The sequence below is a fragment of the Nilaparvata lugens genome, chromosome 5 (genome assembly GCF_014356525.2).
Source record: "Nilaparvata lugens isolate BPH chromosome 5, ASM1435652v1, whole genome shotgun sequence".
Taxonomy (NCBI): Eukaryota; Metazoa; Arthropoda; class Insecta; order Hemiptera; family Delphacidae; genus Nilaparvata; species Nilaparvata lugens.
Genome location: NC_052508.1, coordinates 22,297,173 through 22,313,567, shown reverse-complemented (window position 1 = coordinate 22,313,567; position 16,395 = coordinate 22,297,173). Strand labels below are relative to the sequence as shown.

At 33.0% G+C, this 16,395-nt stretch overlaps 1 protein-coding gene across 1 annotated transcript in view; it reads right to left on the bottom strand.

The window, feature by feature from the left end:
• Window positions 1–16,395, bottom strand: part of LOC111048931 (zinc transporter ZIP11) — a 122,200-nt gene that overhangs the window by 97,354 nt on the left and 8,451 nt on the right. The window contains exon 3 of the mRNA XM_039427949.1: window positions 2,671–2,950. Within this exon, the coding sequence (XP_039283883.1) occupies window positions 2,671–2,950 (280 nt within the window). The remainder of the gene's footprint in view (window positions 1–2,670; window positions 2,951–16,395) is intronic.

Here is a 16,395-nt window from a genome sequence, read left to right as displayed (position 1 = left end):
ACTGTCACATATTCTTAAAATTTGAGCTAAACATTTTTGAAAATGAATAAAGACACAAACACACCCCTACTCTGAGGTAGCTTCATAAAATAAGTGTACTCTCTGAAGTCTCCGAAGGACGAACGAATATCCAATTGCAATGAAGTTATGAAAAATAAAAATCTCGAGTTTTTGCTGCTGAGACAAATTCCTCCTGCCCTGAAGCCTGATTCCTCACCTGTCTAACACGTTCGGCTACAGTTCAATACGATTTTCAATGAGGCTTGTTTTGGCATTTAGCTGTAGGCCTCTATATGTTGTATTTTTTCTATTGATATAATAATAAATATGTTGAGAATTGTTGATGCAACAGCGTATTTCTTCGCCAACCCTTTGGCCCACTTCTTCGACTGCTTCTCCACCTCCTTGTCGCTTATGACCAAACAGTAATATTATTACTATCTTAGATATTATTACTATATTAGAAGTGGAGGTTGCAAGTTGAGGGATATGCGCGGGATGGTTGAGGACGTCCCGTCCAGAACAGTTCCTTCGATGTGTTGGTGATGCAACAGGCGGACTCCTTTTGTCAGCACACCTCTATTCCTGTTCTCAATCGTTTCACGCAATTTTTCTGAGGATGCGGCCACACAGAGCGATCTGCGATCTGCAGGCAGATTTTTGCTTCATGTGCAGATTATGAAACCAAATTTATCACCACATGCACTTTATACTGTATTATAAACCTGAACCTGGGGGTTTCTCTATAATGCAGCATTTAAATGTTGGCCCAATGTCGGCCAGTGAGTGGATGGGTGGTTTGTCAACGCTGGCTACCGCTGGCCTTCATTGGGCTCTAGGTAAATTGCAGGCTGGGCCCGCTCACTTGGCCAATATGTACATGCATTAAATGTAAAAGCCCAAGTCGGCACAAATTTCGCAGCAGATATTTTGACCATCTCTCACGAAATACACGCTGTTGCGACAACATTTCTCAAAGTATTGACCACTAGCAGGTCTTGCTAGGCGGCAAAAGAATCAAGCTACACGTCTGAGTAGCCAAAAGGCGATGAAAATAATTTAAATTGAAAAAAAAAACAGTTTTATTTTTTTTACGTCCATATTTATTAAAATTGTACACATGTCTGAAGTTGCAGTTTCATGTTGAAACCAACACATCTTCATCTACACTTTGTACCAATCTAATAAATGTGGATGTGATAAAAATAAAACTGGGTTTTTCAATTTCTGATATTTTTTTTGGAATCCCACAATATTAATTCAAAAAATATATTACTATCGTATTTTAATATAACTTCAAAGTGAAAAAACACTCACATTCTTTGGTGAGGCGACGACCGTTTCGTGCTGGTATTGCACATTTTCAAGCCTAACAGGAACTGAAGTATTTAAGATTTTGAGGGTGAGAATTTGGTTAGAGTGGGAGTGGAGGGGAGTTTTGGCGGTTAATGGAGGAGGATTTAGATGAGTTTGTCAAACAGGGTGTGGGAGGAAAAGTTGATTTGGTCATTTAGAATATTGTTTGGCTGTTGTTTGGTGTATTTGTATACTTCAAACTGTTCAAGTACATCTAATTTTCTGTGTTTGTGGGAATAGTGGAGTATTACAAGGTTGTTGTTTATCTCAGGGTGTGTGTGGTCAGTGAAGATAATGTGTTCTGCAAAGGTGGAATGGGAGGAAGGATGGGTGATGGCTCTTGTGTGTTCTCTGAATCTTATATTGAAATTTCTGGACACAGAATTGCACACAATAAAATATATTGCACAACAAAATGGATACAAACCCTCAATGATTGATAAAGTACTACATAAAATTCAAAACAACAAAAACAATCTGCAAAACATTGACAGCTACAATACCGACACTCAAACAGCATTCGTCACTCTCACATACCACAACAATAAAACTTACAAAATAGCAGCATCATTCAAGAAAATGTAATACAAGGTTACTTACAGAACCAAAAATTCACTCAAGAAGCTCTTGTCTCCACACAACACCCCTCAGCAACAATACAATGGACCAGGAATTTATAAACTAACTTGTAAAGATTGCAGCAAATTCTACATAGGTAAAACAGCCAGAAATTTCAATATAAGATTCAAAGAACACACAAGAGCCATTACCCATCCTTCCTCCCATTCCACCTTTGCAGAACACATTATCTCCACTGACCACACACACCCTGACATAAACAACAACCTTGAAATACTCCAATATTCCCACAAAAACAGAGAATTAGATGTACAGTTTGAAATATACAAATACACCAAACAATATTCTAAATGACCAAATCAACTTTTCCTCTCACGCCCTGTTTGACAAACTCATTTAAATCCTCCTCCATTAACCGCCAAAACTCTCCTCCACCCCCACTCTAACCAAATTCTCACCCTCATAACCTTAAATACTTCACTTTCTGTTAGGCTTTAAAATGTGCAATAGCAGCTCGAAACGGTCGTCGACACACTAAAGAATGTGAGTGTTTTTTCACTTTTAAGTTATATAAAAGAATACAATAGTAATATAAATAGTGAAAACAAAATGGATAACCAACAACAAAAAATATAATTCTTTGGCTGTGATACTTAGTAAACTTATATTTTGAACCTACCTAGTTCAATATAATAATAATTATTATTGAGGTAAATGTGAGGTTAGGTTGAGTACCTTGCATTCTGGAAGGTGGCCGACGGCGAAGAGCCAATGGCGGCAAAGCCCACGCCAACCACCATGCCCTCGGGGATGTTGTGGACGGTTATGGCAATCAGCAGCAGCAACACCCGCTTCCACCGTGTGTCCACACCCCCCTCCCCAGCACCAGCACCAGCACCACCCACACCGGCACCCGCCACCGCCCCACACGCGCCCTCCAACGCACACTCGCCTGCACCCCCAGCCAACTTGCGACGCTTAGTCACCCCAAATGCGACACTGTCGCCGCACATGTCTGCAAATGCGAAATAACATTTATTTATAAATAAACAATATTTGCTATACATAATAATAATATAAAACCATTTACCAGATACGATGCTACCGGATGGTGCAATTATTTGAGTGAATTCTACAATCAACATTTCTCATATCTCGAAACAAAATTCCATTTATGGAGAACAGCCTGTTGTTTCTCAATATTCAAATTGATTTTATCAAATTGAAAATAAAACAATAGATGGATACAATGTATGATTAATAAATAATAGATGAGTGAAAATACACACTAAGATTTCAATGAGATGTATCAATAAATAATAATAAATCATGAATAATGCAAATAGAATAATATTCATTCATATTTTACAAAACAGGCAATACAATAAATTATGCACACAACAATACAACTCATTGATAATGATAAATTACCCGCTAATAATATCGAGAAGCAATGAATAATAGACATCCTTCAGTAATAGCAATATAGTGTGACCTGGCTGGCTAAGATCTGGTGTCAACGTTTTCAGGTCGCACCTGATCAATTTCAGGGCCTCTGACAAGAACTTACTTTAATTTTCTCCCACCTTGCCTTGAATCCATAAATGTAAAAGTATTAATGAATTGCTTAAATTCATTAAGAAATTGCTTATGAATTTAGGCATAATTGCTTAAATTCATTAAGCAATAGTGCTCAATGAATTTAAGCACTATTGCAAAAACGTTACTTCGGAATATGTTGAAGAACATAATTTTCAGCATTTAAAAATAGCCCTTTTGGTGTTTGAGCTATTTGATCAGTTGATCATATTTGATCACCCCACGACAGGACAGCATGGGTGAAGCACTAATTTGACAATTCTCTAGTGAATAGACTGTGGCGAAGAATAAACTGAACTAGAACTAAAAATAATCTTAAACTTTAACTTCTAACAGTACCATTCAATAGTAATACTGTAAGTTCTGAATTCTAATAAGTTACTTAATACTATACATACGATAGATTCATTTGTATTTGAAATTAGTCTAAATTTATAAGCAATATTTTTGGAATGAATAAAATAATGGATACACTTTCGGTTTTCTTTAAAAAAAAAACTATATTATGCTCTGACTAAGATATCACTTTAGCACTTTAAAATGGTATCATAGCCGAAACATTCGTGTCTTTCAAAAGAAAAATAGAAGTTCGTTAGTTAAAAATATATATTGAGCTCTGGAAAAATACATCAGAGTTGAGAATAATGAATATTCGTATTTGCTAAGAGTATATACTTTGCGTTTGGAAAAATTAATATAATTTGATAATACAGAAATTTTACAGTTGTATTGTGTGTGATTCAATATAGTAATTTATTTATTAAAAAGTGGAGGAAAAACAGAAAATGAAACTTTTGCGACCAATCACTCATTCATCCACTCGCCTTGCACACTTTTCTAATCCAGCTTTTTTTCAATGCATGTCATCACCACCATTATTCGAATTACTCCATTACTATTTGTAATTTGAACTGAGGAGCAATTAAGTAATGAATTTCAGTAATCTATTTTAAGACTTCATGCTTGGAAAACAATGCGAGTTGTAAAGTATTAATTTCTGGGATATCATTTTAAAGCATAGTATTGGATGCATACAATAACCAATATTGATTGATAATCAAATATATACAGTATTTATGAATTTAGGATTGCCTTTGCAAAGTAATTATTGATGTCTGCTACTACTGGAATGTTCTTTCTCTATAAAAATAGATTGCTAGTCGTCTTTCATCTCATGTAGCAAGTGGAAAAAATTGGACTGATATGTAATAAATAAACCCTGCGTTTGTTGCAATTTTCGGCGCTTTTTGAAAGGCTTGAACCGTTGAATGACATCGTCGTCAATTGAGAACTATCTAACAAAATAGTCTATTGCAGTCTATTTTATTGCTACAAAATACAAATACAAAAAAATAATCCTATTATATTAAATTAAGCGAGCAATTTCTGTATATCTGTTTATATTTTGATATCTGGTTATTTATGTCCAACGGATCTCGAAAACGGCTCTAACGATTTTCAGGAAATTTGGAAGATAGGTTTAGGATATAAAAATTCGATTGCACTAGGTCTCATCCCTGGGAAAACTCGCTGAAGGACATGAAAAGGATAACAATTATTCATCCTTGGAAAAACAGATGATAATTTCGTCGTCTTTCGAAACAGAAGATGCGTGTGTGGGAGGGAAACAGAATTATTTCCAGCTGTGTAATCAATCAGCGAGAAATATTATTTCGAAATTTTAATCGACTTGATAAAAATAATCTGATTTGTTGACATGAAATAGTATATCACTCTATATAAGAGTGTATAATAATTTTCAAAGTTAATAATTTATTTTAAAGTTTTAAGTGAATAGTGAGTGTTATTTTGTTGTTCAATTTGGTTTGTAAACAATCTAAATTAGAACTTTTCTGTTTTTAAATGTTTGAACTGAAAATTGGACCTGAATTCAAGTGTATGGAATATAACCTACTTTTTGGAATATTTATAGTGTATAAATCAAAATTCGGGGAAGAAACAGTTTTGGGCTGTGCCTGTTTGTCTTCCCCAATCATTTTAAAGAATTGTGTTCTGTTTATCAATAAATAAATAAATAGCGAGCGAAGCTCAGTGCCCCGATATTAACTTATTTGTGTCATAAGCTTTTCTCTTGTAATGAAAATGATAATATTCTTCAAAGCACGTTATTATTTTTGGGATCTGCTTCCTTAAGGTGCGTACAGATTTACGCGCCGCGAACACGACCAATTCACTTTCCACCAATCTATTTGATTATATCTATATTTGTACAGAAACAGATATAAAAAGCTTGGCATCAGCTGATTAAAGATGAATTGCTCATGTTCGCGGCGCGTAAATAATCTGTAATCAATCTAAATTAGAACTTTTCTGTTTTCAAATGTTTGAATTGAAAATTGGACCTGAATTCAAGTGTATGGAACATAGCCTACTTTTTGGAATATTTATAGTGTATAAATCAAAATTCAGGGAAGAAACAGTTTTGGGCTGTGACTGTTAGTCCTTCCCCAATCATTTTAAAGAATTGTGTTCTGTTTATCAATAAATAAATAACGAGCGAAGCTCGATGCCCTGATATACAAAAAAAGTAATAAAACGATATTGCACAGCAAATAAATTTACACCTATGAAATTAGGAAACAATCATTCATTTTAAATAATCAGCTGCAGTTGACATTAAGGGCCGTTTGCACAGTTACAGTTTAAACTAAATTTCTTTCAAACTGGATAAAATCCGTATCAAGTCTAGTTTGTTATGTGTTTCATTTTGAGTTAAGCCACCAGCTGATTAAATCGAGTTTAAGCTTTGACTGTGCAAACGGCCCTAAAAGTGCAATCTAATTATATTTATTTGGAAGTGCATGCAATATTGAATTTCATCTATCAACATCGAACATTTTTACGAAGAGCATTCAACAGACATCAACTGGCTTTGATCAGAGCCGAAAAGTGCTCTCTGATGATGATAATGCTGCTTTGAATTATTTTTACAAAATTTCACAAACAACTAGGCTCAGAAATAGGAACACTAATAACATTCACACACACTTTAGAACCACTACAGTTGTTTGCTTGTCTAGTGCGGTGCACACATACCGTACTCCTGTTTTAATATTTTATAGAACATGATTTTTTTAAACTCACTTTTGACAGCTAATCATTAAGTTTGCACTAGAACTGTATAAAATAATGCGAATAAAGCATAAAATGTATCATAATTTATATAGTTAATGCAATTATTGTACTTGAACACATCCAACAAAAAGCATGCATATGCGTAGAGTACAATGTACCATCACAGATTGTGAAAAGTTCCCAAACAACCCAAATCATAGAACAAATTTCAATCAATCATAATGCCATTTTATTTCTATTCGGAAATGAAGTTCAAACAATGTAAATTTGAAAATTATAGCAATAAAATTCCAATTTGTATACAACTTCTTGTTGAGAGAAAAATCACTCACCTTCGATAGTTGAATGCACTGAAACTAACTTATTTGGATCTTCAAAATACGTATTCGATGAGAGCTCATATTTCTTTTCTTGCGTTATTTGATCTATCAAAAAAAAAGAAAACCCAGTTTCAACTCAAAAATGATAATAATCCACCATAGTCACAATTTAATGATTTGACAAAAAATGTGCAGAAAATGCAAATTTTTTGCTTTAAAAAAGGTTAACTTGTTTTCATGATGATTAATAGGTATTTTAAACTATTGGATTTAGTAGAATGATAAATTCTAAAGAAAAAAATGTTCAGTCACTTGATAGCCTAAACTCAAAATTGTTCCGAGATATTTGGGCAAATAAAATATTGCACTCCCATTTTTGCTACTAGGGAGAACTTAGGTTATAAAAAGCTTAGATTGGGGAAAGCTTAGGCTAGGAGGAGCTTGGATCAGGAAAATATTAGGTTAGGAAAAGCTTAGATTAGGGAAAGCTTAGGTTAGGAGAAGCTAGGGTCAGGAAAAACTTAAGTTAGGCCCTTGTTATACGGACAGAAAAAACGCGACAGATAAAACGCCGACGCTGAACTAACAATTCAGTGCTGTTATACGAGCAGCAATAACGCCGCGTCGTCGACGCCAGGGAGCTGTTATACGAGCAGCAAACACGCCGCGGCAGGCTCCGAGGGAGCCAATAGGGAGAAGTGTACGCCTGGAGGAGTATGGTGGGGGGGAAGTACGGATCTGCCGCGTAAAAGCTGCCCGTATAACAGTACTCGCGTCATTTCTATCGCGTTTTTTCTGCCAATTTTACCGGTCCGGTCGCGTTGTCGACGCTGACGCCGGGTTTACAGGGTCCGACGCGACAGATAAAACGTTCGTATAACTTGCACACAGTGACGTCCATTGCTCGGTAGGCTTGGCGTCTACGTGGCGAAAAATCTGTCGCGTTTTTTCTGTCCGTATAACATGGGCCTTAGGGAAATCTTAGTTTAGGTAATATGTAAACATATTGTCTCAATCTAGTCATACTGTGATATTGAATAATTTATTACATAGCTTTAATCTTAATTTGATAGTCAATGAAGTAACGAGACCTGCCTATGTTGGACATGAATTGGTTCATGCATAGATAATATAGCTTCATCTATTCCTCGGGATAGAATTATTTCTGTAAAAGTTGAACCGATGGTAGTCTCGGATCATTTGCCATCATTTTCCATGCTATGGTGGATCTGGATTCTAAAGTAACTTATAATATTCTAATTACAGTTTCAGAGTTCTAGGAAAATTATTAGGCCATTGACGTATTCAAATATTCCTTTATTCGAATCGCTGATTAGTATGATTAATTGATTGAGATCTATTCTATTGATTCTTTGGAGGATAAATTTATGTTTTTCAATAGAAAATTTTTAACTGCTGTTGAGTTATGCTTTCCTGTTAAGAATGTCATGTGCAAGAAAAAAGCTGCTCCTACCTGTAAATGGTATAATGATGATATTAGACAATTAAAGGATGACTGTTTGCTTATGTATGAGTTATTCAGACAATCAGGTTTGGTTCATTACAAGGATAAGTATAATTTATTAAGAAACATATTCAGAAGACTGTGAGGGAAGCCAAATTCAATTACAATTGTACGTGTGCTGACAGCTAAAAAAAACCCCAAGAATTGTGGTCTATTGTAAAAGGTATTTGAACAAAACGATTTGAAGACAGTAAACAAAATGATTGCCTGACGGCAGGTGGTTTTAATAATTTCTTTATTGAAAGTGTTGGTAATAGTGTTCAAAGAGTACCTACCTCTGTAAATGATATTTCTTATTATCTTGACATTCACAAACAAGATAATCCTGTATTAAATTCTTTCTCTTTTTCATGTATTACTGTTGAACAGGTGTATAATTCTATATTATCTCTCAGTAATAGTGCGTGTCTTGATGTTTACTATTTAAATTCATGTTTTATGAAATTGGCTGCACCATTTGTATGTGAGGTGTTGTGTTACCTTTTTAATATTTGTATTAAGGATGGTGAATTTCTAAATGTCTGAATTAATTAAAGTTATTCCTTTTTGAAAAAGGGTTCATCTCTGGATTACAACAATTATAGGCCTGTTTCCATTTTCCTATAATTTCAAAGATATTTGAGATGGTACTCTATAAGCAAATCATAAGCTATTTTGAAAGTAATTCACTGTTCACAAATAGTCAATTTGGATATAGATCTAAAAGAGGTACTCATGTTGCTATATCTGAATTCATGAAAAACTGTATTAACTGGCTGGATGGTAATAACAAAGTTTCTAGTAGTTTTTATGACATGTCAAAGACTTTCGACACCATATCTCATGAGATTTTGATAAAAAAACTCCAGTTTTATGGGTTTGATGATGTGTATATTAAGCTTATGATTTCCTATTTAAGTGATAGATTTCAGGCTTCTTTTTATAAGGGTTCTCTTCACATTTTTTTTTTTTTTCAAGACAGACAGTTACCCCAGGGTTCCACACTTGGACCTATACTCTTCATTATTTATACTAATGACTTGCCAGCTGCTATAAGTAATGGAGATATTAAGGCTTTTATGTTTGCTGATGATCTGGCAGTCCAGATTAAGTGTGAAAAGATTTTTACAAATTTGAATGTATTGGGGCAGATTAATGCAACTATTGAGGACTGGACAGCTGCTAACTTTCTTTGCCACAATAAAGATAAGACCCAGTTGGTAGATTTTGACTTCGGTTGTAAGACAGATATTAGTTATGTCAAATTTCTTGGCATTACATTGCAAAGTAATAAGAAATGGGAAAATCATATTTTTTCATTGGGTAAGAAAATATCTAGAGGCATTTTTATGTTATGTAGATTAAGAAATATTGTTAGCATTGGTGTGTTGGTAGCTGTATATTATGCTTACATTCAGTCATACCTGTTGTATGGAATTTTGGCATGGGGGAGGGATACCAATATGAAGAAACTTCTTGTTGTACAAAAAAGGGCCATAAGGATCATTTGTAAAGTAGATAGTAGAGCACATTGTCGACTCTGTTTAAAAAACTTAATATTATGACTGTTGCTTTGTATGTGTTTGAATGTCGATTTATACCAGAAAAAATCTTTCCATCTTACCCATAAATAATAATATTCACAATCATTTTACAAGACAAGCAGAAGCACTTAGATTATCACAGTGCAATTACCATTTAACTTTAAAAAGTTTTGTTGAATTTGGAAAGAGGTTATTTAATAAACTGCCTGCTAATATTAAAGAATGTGATATTAATAGTTTTAAGTTTTCTGTTAAAAAGATTCTAATTGACTGCTGTCCATATGGTTATGATGATATCTGTGTATTTTCTTAACTGTGATATAACTGTTTTAAAAATGTTTATTATATTATATAGAATTTGCTTATCTTTGTCTTTTTTTGTATATATTACAATGTGACTGTGATGACTATTAATCTTTATTGTTATATTTTAGAATTTTTTATTTAATTGTTGACTTTGCCTTGCATTTTTGTTAAAGTGTTCTGACAATAAATGAATCTTGAATCTTGAATCTAGGAAAAGCTTATATTAGGAAAAAAAGCTTAGGTTGGGAAAAGCTTAGATTAGGAAAAGCTGAGGTTAGGAAAAGCTCAGGTTGGGAAAGAGTTAGGGGGAGCTGGGTCTGAGAAAAGCTTAGGTCAGGGAAAGATGAGTTAGGAAAACTTGCATTAGAAAGAGCTCAACTTACGAAAAGCTTAGGTTGGGAAAAAGCTTAGGTTAGGAAAAGCTTAGATTAGGAAAAGCTAAGATTAGGAAAAGCATAGGTTAGGAAAGAGCTTAGGTTAGAAAAAGCTTAGGTTAGGGGAAGCTGGGTCTGAGGAAAGCTTGGGTTAGGAAAAGTTTGGATTGGAAAAAGCTTAGGTTAGGAAAAGCTTAGATTAGGAAAAGCTAAGATTAGGAAAAGCATAGGTTAGGAAAGAGCTTAGGTTAGAAAAAGCTTAGGTTAGGGGAAGCTGGGTCTGAGGAAAGCTTGGGTTAGGAAAAGTTTGGATTGGAAAAAGCTTAAGTTAGGAGAAGCTTAGGTTAGGGGAAGCTGGGTCTAAGAAAAGCTTAGGTTGGGGAAAGCTTGGGTTAGGAAAACATAGATAAGGAAAAGCTTAGGTGAAAATACACACTAAGATTTCAATGAGATGTATCAATAAATAATAATAAATCATGAATAATGCAAATAGAATAATATTCATTCATATTTTACAAAACAGGCAATACAATAAATTATGCACACAACAATACAACTCATTGATAATGATAAATTACCCGCTAATAATATCGAGAAGCAATGAATAATAGACATCCTTCAGTAATAGCAATATAGTGTGACCTGGCTGGCTAAGATCTGGTGTCAACGTTTTCAGGTCGCACCTGATCAATTTCAGGGCCTCTGACAAGAACTTACTTTAATTTTCTCCCACCTTGCCTTGAATCCATAAATTTAAAAGTATTAATGAATTGCTAAATTCATTAAGAAATTGCTTATGAATTTAGGCATAATTGCTTAAATTCATTAAGCAATAGTGCTCAATGAATTTAAGCACTATTGCAAAAACGTTACTTCGGAATATGTTGAAGAACATAATTTTCAGCATTTAAAAATAGCCCTTTGGTGTTTGAGCTATTTGATCAGTTGATCATATTTGATCACCCCACGACAGGACAGCATGGGTGAAGCACTAATTTGACAATTCTCTAGTGAATAGACTGTGGCGAAGAATAAACTGAACTAGAACTAAAAATAATCTTAAACTTTAACTTCTAACAGTACCATTCAATAGTAATACTGTAAGTTCTGAATTCTAATAAGTTACTTAATACTATACATACGATACATTCATTTATATTTGAAATTAGTCTAAATTTATAAGCAACATTTTTAGAATGAATAAAATAATGGATACACTTTCGGTTTTCTTTAAAAAAAAAACTATATTATGCTCTTACTACGATATCACTTTAGCACTTTAAAATGGTATCATAGCCGAAACATTCGTGTCTTTCAAAAGAAAAATAGAAGTTCGTTAATTGAAAATATATATTGAGCCCTGGAAAAATACATCAGAGTTGAGAATAATGAATATTCGTACTTGCTAATACTTTTCGTTTGGAAAAATTTGATAATACAGAAATTTTACAGTTGTATTGTGTGTGATTCAATATAGTAATTTATTTATTAAAAAGTGGAGGAAAAACAGAAAATGAAACTTTTGCGACCAATCACTCATTCATCCACTCGCCCTGCACACTTTTCTAATCCAGCTTTTTTTATGCATGTCATCACCACCATTATTCGAATTACTCCATTACTATTTGTAATTTGAACTGAGGAGCAATTAAGTAATGAATTTCAGTAATCTATTTTAAGACTTCATGCTTGTAAAACAATGCGAGTTGTAAAGTTTTAATTTCTGGGATATCATTTTAAAGCATAGTATTGGATGCATACAATAACCAATATTGATTGATAATCAAATATATACCGTATTTATGAATTTAGGATTGCCTTTGCAAAGTAATTATTGATGTCTGCTACTACTGGAATGTTCTTTCTCTATAAAAATAGATTGCTAGTCGTCTTTCATCTCATGTAGCAAGTGGAAAAAATTGGACTGATATGTAATAAATAAACCCTGCGTTTGTTGCAATTTTCGGCGCTTTTTGAAAGGCTTGAACCGTTGAATGACATCGTCGTCAATTGAGAACTATCTAACAAAATAGTTAACAGCTGGGCCTATTGCAGTCTATTTTATTGCTACAAAATACAAATACAAAAAAATAATCCTATTATATTAAATTAAGCGAGCAATTTCTGTATATCTGTTTATATTTTGATATCTGGTTATTTATGTCCAACGGATCTCGAAAACGGCTTTAACGATTTTCAGGAAATTTGGAACAAAGGTTTATGATATAAAAATTCGATTGCACTAGGTCTCATCCCTGGGAAAACTCGCTGAAGGACATGAAAAGGATAACAATTATTCATCCTTGGAAAAACAGATGATAATTTCGTCGTCTTTCGAAACAGAAGATGCATGTGTGGGAGGGAAACAGATATTTCCAGCTGTGTAATCAATCAGCGAGAAATATTATTTCGAAATTTTAATCGACTTGATAAAAATAATCTGATTTGTTGACATGACATAGTATATCACTCTAAATAAGGGTGTATAATAATTTTCAAAGTTAATAATTTATTTTACAGTTTCAAGAAAATAGTGAGTGTTATTTTGTTGTTCAATTTGGTTTGTAAACAATCTAAATTAGAACTTTTCTGTTTTAAATGTTTGAACTGAAAATTGGACCTGAATTCAAGTGTATGGAATATAACTACTTTTGGAAAGCTTTTCTCTTGTAATGAAAATGATAATATTCTTCAAAGCACGTTATTATTTTTGGGATCTGCTTCCTTAAGGTGCGTACAGATTTACGCGCCGCGAACACGACCAATTCACTTTCCACCAATCTATTTGATTATATCTATATTTGTACAGAAACAGATATAAAAAGCTTGGCATCAGCTGATTAAAGATGAATTGCTCGTGTTCGCGGCGCGTAAATAATCTGTAATCAATCTAAATTAGAACTTTTCTGTTTTCAAATGTTTGGATTGAAAATTAGACCTGAATTCAAGTGTATGGAACATAACCTACTTTTTGGAATATTTATAGTGTATAAATCAAAATTCAGGGAAGAAACAGTTTTGGGCTGTGCCTGTTAGTCCTTCCCCAATCATTTTAAAGAATTGTGTTCTGTTTATCAATAAATAAATAACGAGCGAAGCTCGGTGCCCTGATATACAAAAAAAGTAATAAAACGATATTGCACAGCAAATAAATTTACACCTATGTAATTAGGAAACAATCATTCATTTTCAAATAATCAGCTGCAGTTGACATTAAGGGCCGTTTGCACAGTGACAGTTTAAACTAAATTTCTTTTTAAACTGGATAAAATCCGTATCAAGTCTAGTTTGTTATGTGTTTCATTTTGAGTTTAAGCCACCAGCTGATTAAATCGAGTTTAAGCTTTGACTGTGCAAACGGCCCTAAAAGTGCAATCTAATTATATTTATTTGGAAGTGCATGCAATATTGAATTTCATCTATCAACATCGAACATTTTTACGAAGAGCATTCAACAGACATCAACTGGCTTTGATCAGAGCCGAAAAGTGCTCTCTGATGATGATAATGCTGCTTTAAATTATTTTTACAAAATTTCACAAACAACTAGGCTCAGAAATAGGAACACTAATAACATTCACACACCCTTTAGAACCACTACAGTTGTTTGCTTGTCTAGTGCGGTGCACACATACCGTACTCCTGTTTTAATATTTTATAGAACATGATTTTTTTAAACTCACTTTTGACAGCTAATCAATAAGTTTGCACTAGAACTGTATAAAATAATGCGAAAAAAGCATAAAATGTATTATAATTTATATAGTTAATGCAATTATTGTACTTGAACACATCCAACAAAAAGCATGCAAATGCGTAGAGTACAATGTACCATCACAGATTGTGAAAAGTTCCCAAACAACCCAAATCATAGAACAAATTTCAATCAATCATAATGCCATTTTATTTCTATTCGGAAATGAAGTTCAAACAATGTAAATTTGAAAATTATAGAATTAAATTCCAATTTGTATACAACTTCTTGTTGAGAGAAAAATCACTCACCTTCGATAGTTGAATGCACTGAAACTAACTTATTTGGATCTTCAAAATACGTATTCGATGAGAGCTCATATTTCTTTTCTTGCGTTATTTGATCTATCAAAAAAAAGAAAACCCAGTTTCAACTCAAAAATGATAATAATCCACCATAGTCACAATTTAATGATTTGACAGAACAGTGCATTTGAAATCATTTGTTTAATGTATGAACCGCAAAAATGTCTTTAAGCGAAATAAGATGATAGGAAATATTTGTGTGATTTTAATTGTTATTATTCCATAAATAATTATTAAGTATTCTCGATTGAGTTCAGTAGTGTTTTTTAGTTGATCGCTTGTTTTATTACAACAATCACATTCATTTGATCATTATAATAATTATGTGAATTTATTGTGAAACCCTTATTTAAAAGCTAAAGATTGTAAATGAAGGAATGATGAATCTTTTATATATGGAAGATATAAAAGAGAAGTACCAAACATACGAATAATAATGAATAATAGAAAATAATTAATAAGGACTTTGAATAATTAGAAGCACTCAAGCTGATTTAATAATGTAACAATTTGTTTAAGGATATTGAGAAAAGGATGAGTATGCGCAAATAAATTAATCAAATAATATATAGCCTATCTACATTATTACTGAACTTTTAAAGAAGCAGAATATTGATTACAGAAAAATAATCATGACAGTATTATAACAAGAAAAATGAATGCAACTAATGATAATTACCCCTGTAAACTTTATTGCACTGTCAATAAAAGCGGCAAATGGAAGTAATTACTTTTCCATAAGTTTCATTAGCTACACTACTCACTATAATAGTGGGTAAATTTTTTTATTTACTAGAATAGCAAGCTACAATAAAGAAGTGATTAGTTGTTCAAATACTGTAATTATTGGAACACAAATATTGTGATATCAAGAATAAGAAAAATAATTTTTGAAAGAATGTTTGGAAATCATAATGGAGTGTGGTAGTAAGCTGGATTTGCAAGTACAGATTTATACATGTCGTACCATAGAGGAAAGATATCTTCTTTCAGACATTATTCGTCTATGGTTGTAATGAATGAGTGAGTGTCTCTATGATCTTATAATGTAAGCACAAGAGCTGATATTAGATAAGAGGAAAATACACAATAAAAGGGTGAGACGAGTTTATATTATGATGAGTAGCCTACTGTGATGAAGTAGGCCCCATTAGGCCGATTAAAGCCGAATATTGAACTGTACATTATGAGAAACTAAAGTTTAAAATGTGTAAATGATTAACTGTTTTGTTGGTAAAAGTGACATAAAATAACTAAGTTTGATCTAAATTTTATGAAGTTTTCAAACAATATGAAATAGGATTTTACAAGTGTTCCACGCCAGCAGCATCAGAGGCATCAGTTATGGTCATTGATAATTGATTGTAATGAGTTGGATCACACACTATTTTATATAAGTCCTAGCAATTAAAAGGTACGAATAAGAGTGAGAGATGTTCTATTACTATTGATAGTGTTTGAATATGGTTGCTTTGATCAATTTTGATTGTATTTAAGCAATCAAGGTATCAGGAAGTAATTTTTTGCAACAAATAACTGTATTTCCTGAACTGGAAAAATTTGTAAAGATCAACAATGATTGAAAATGCATAATAAATGTTGATTTTTCAATAATCATTTAAAAAGGCTAGATAATAAACGTAAACATTTTAATAATG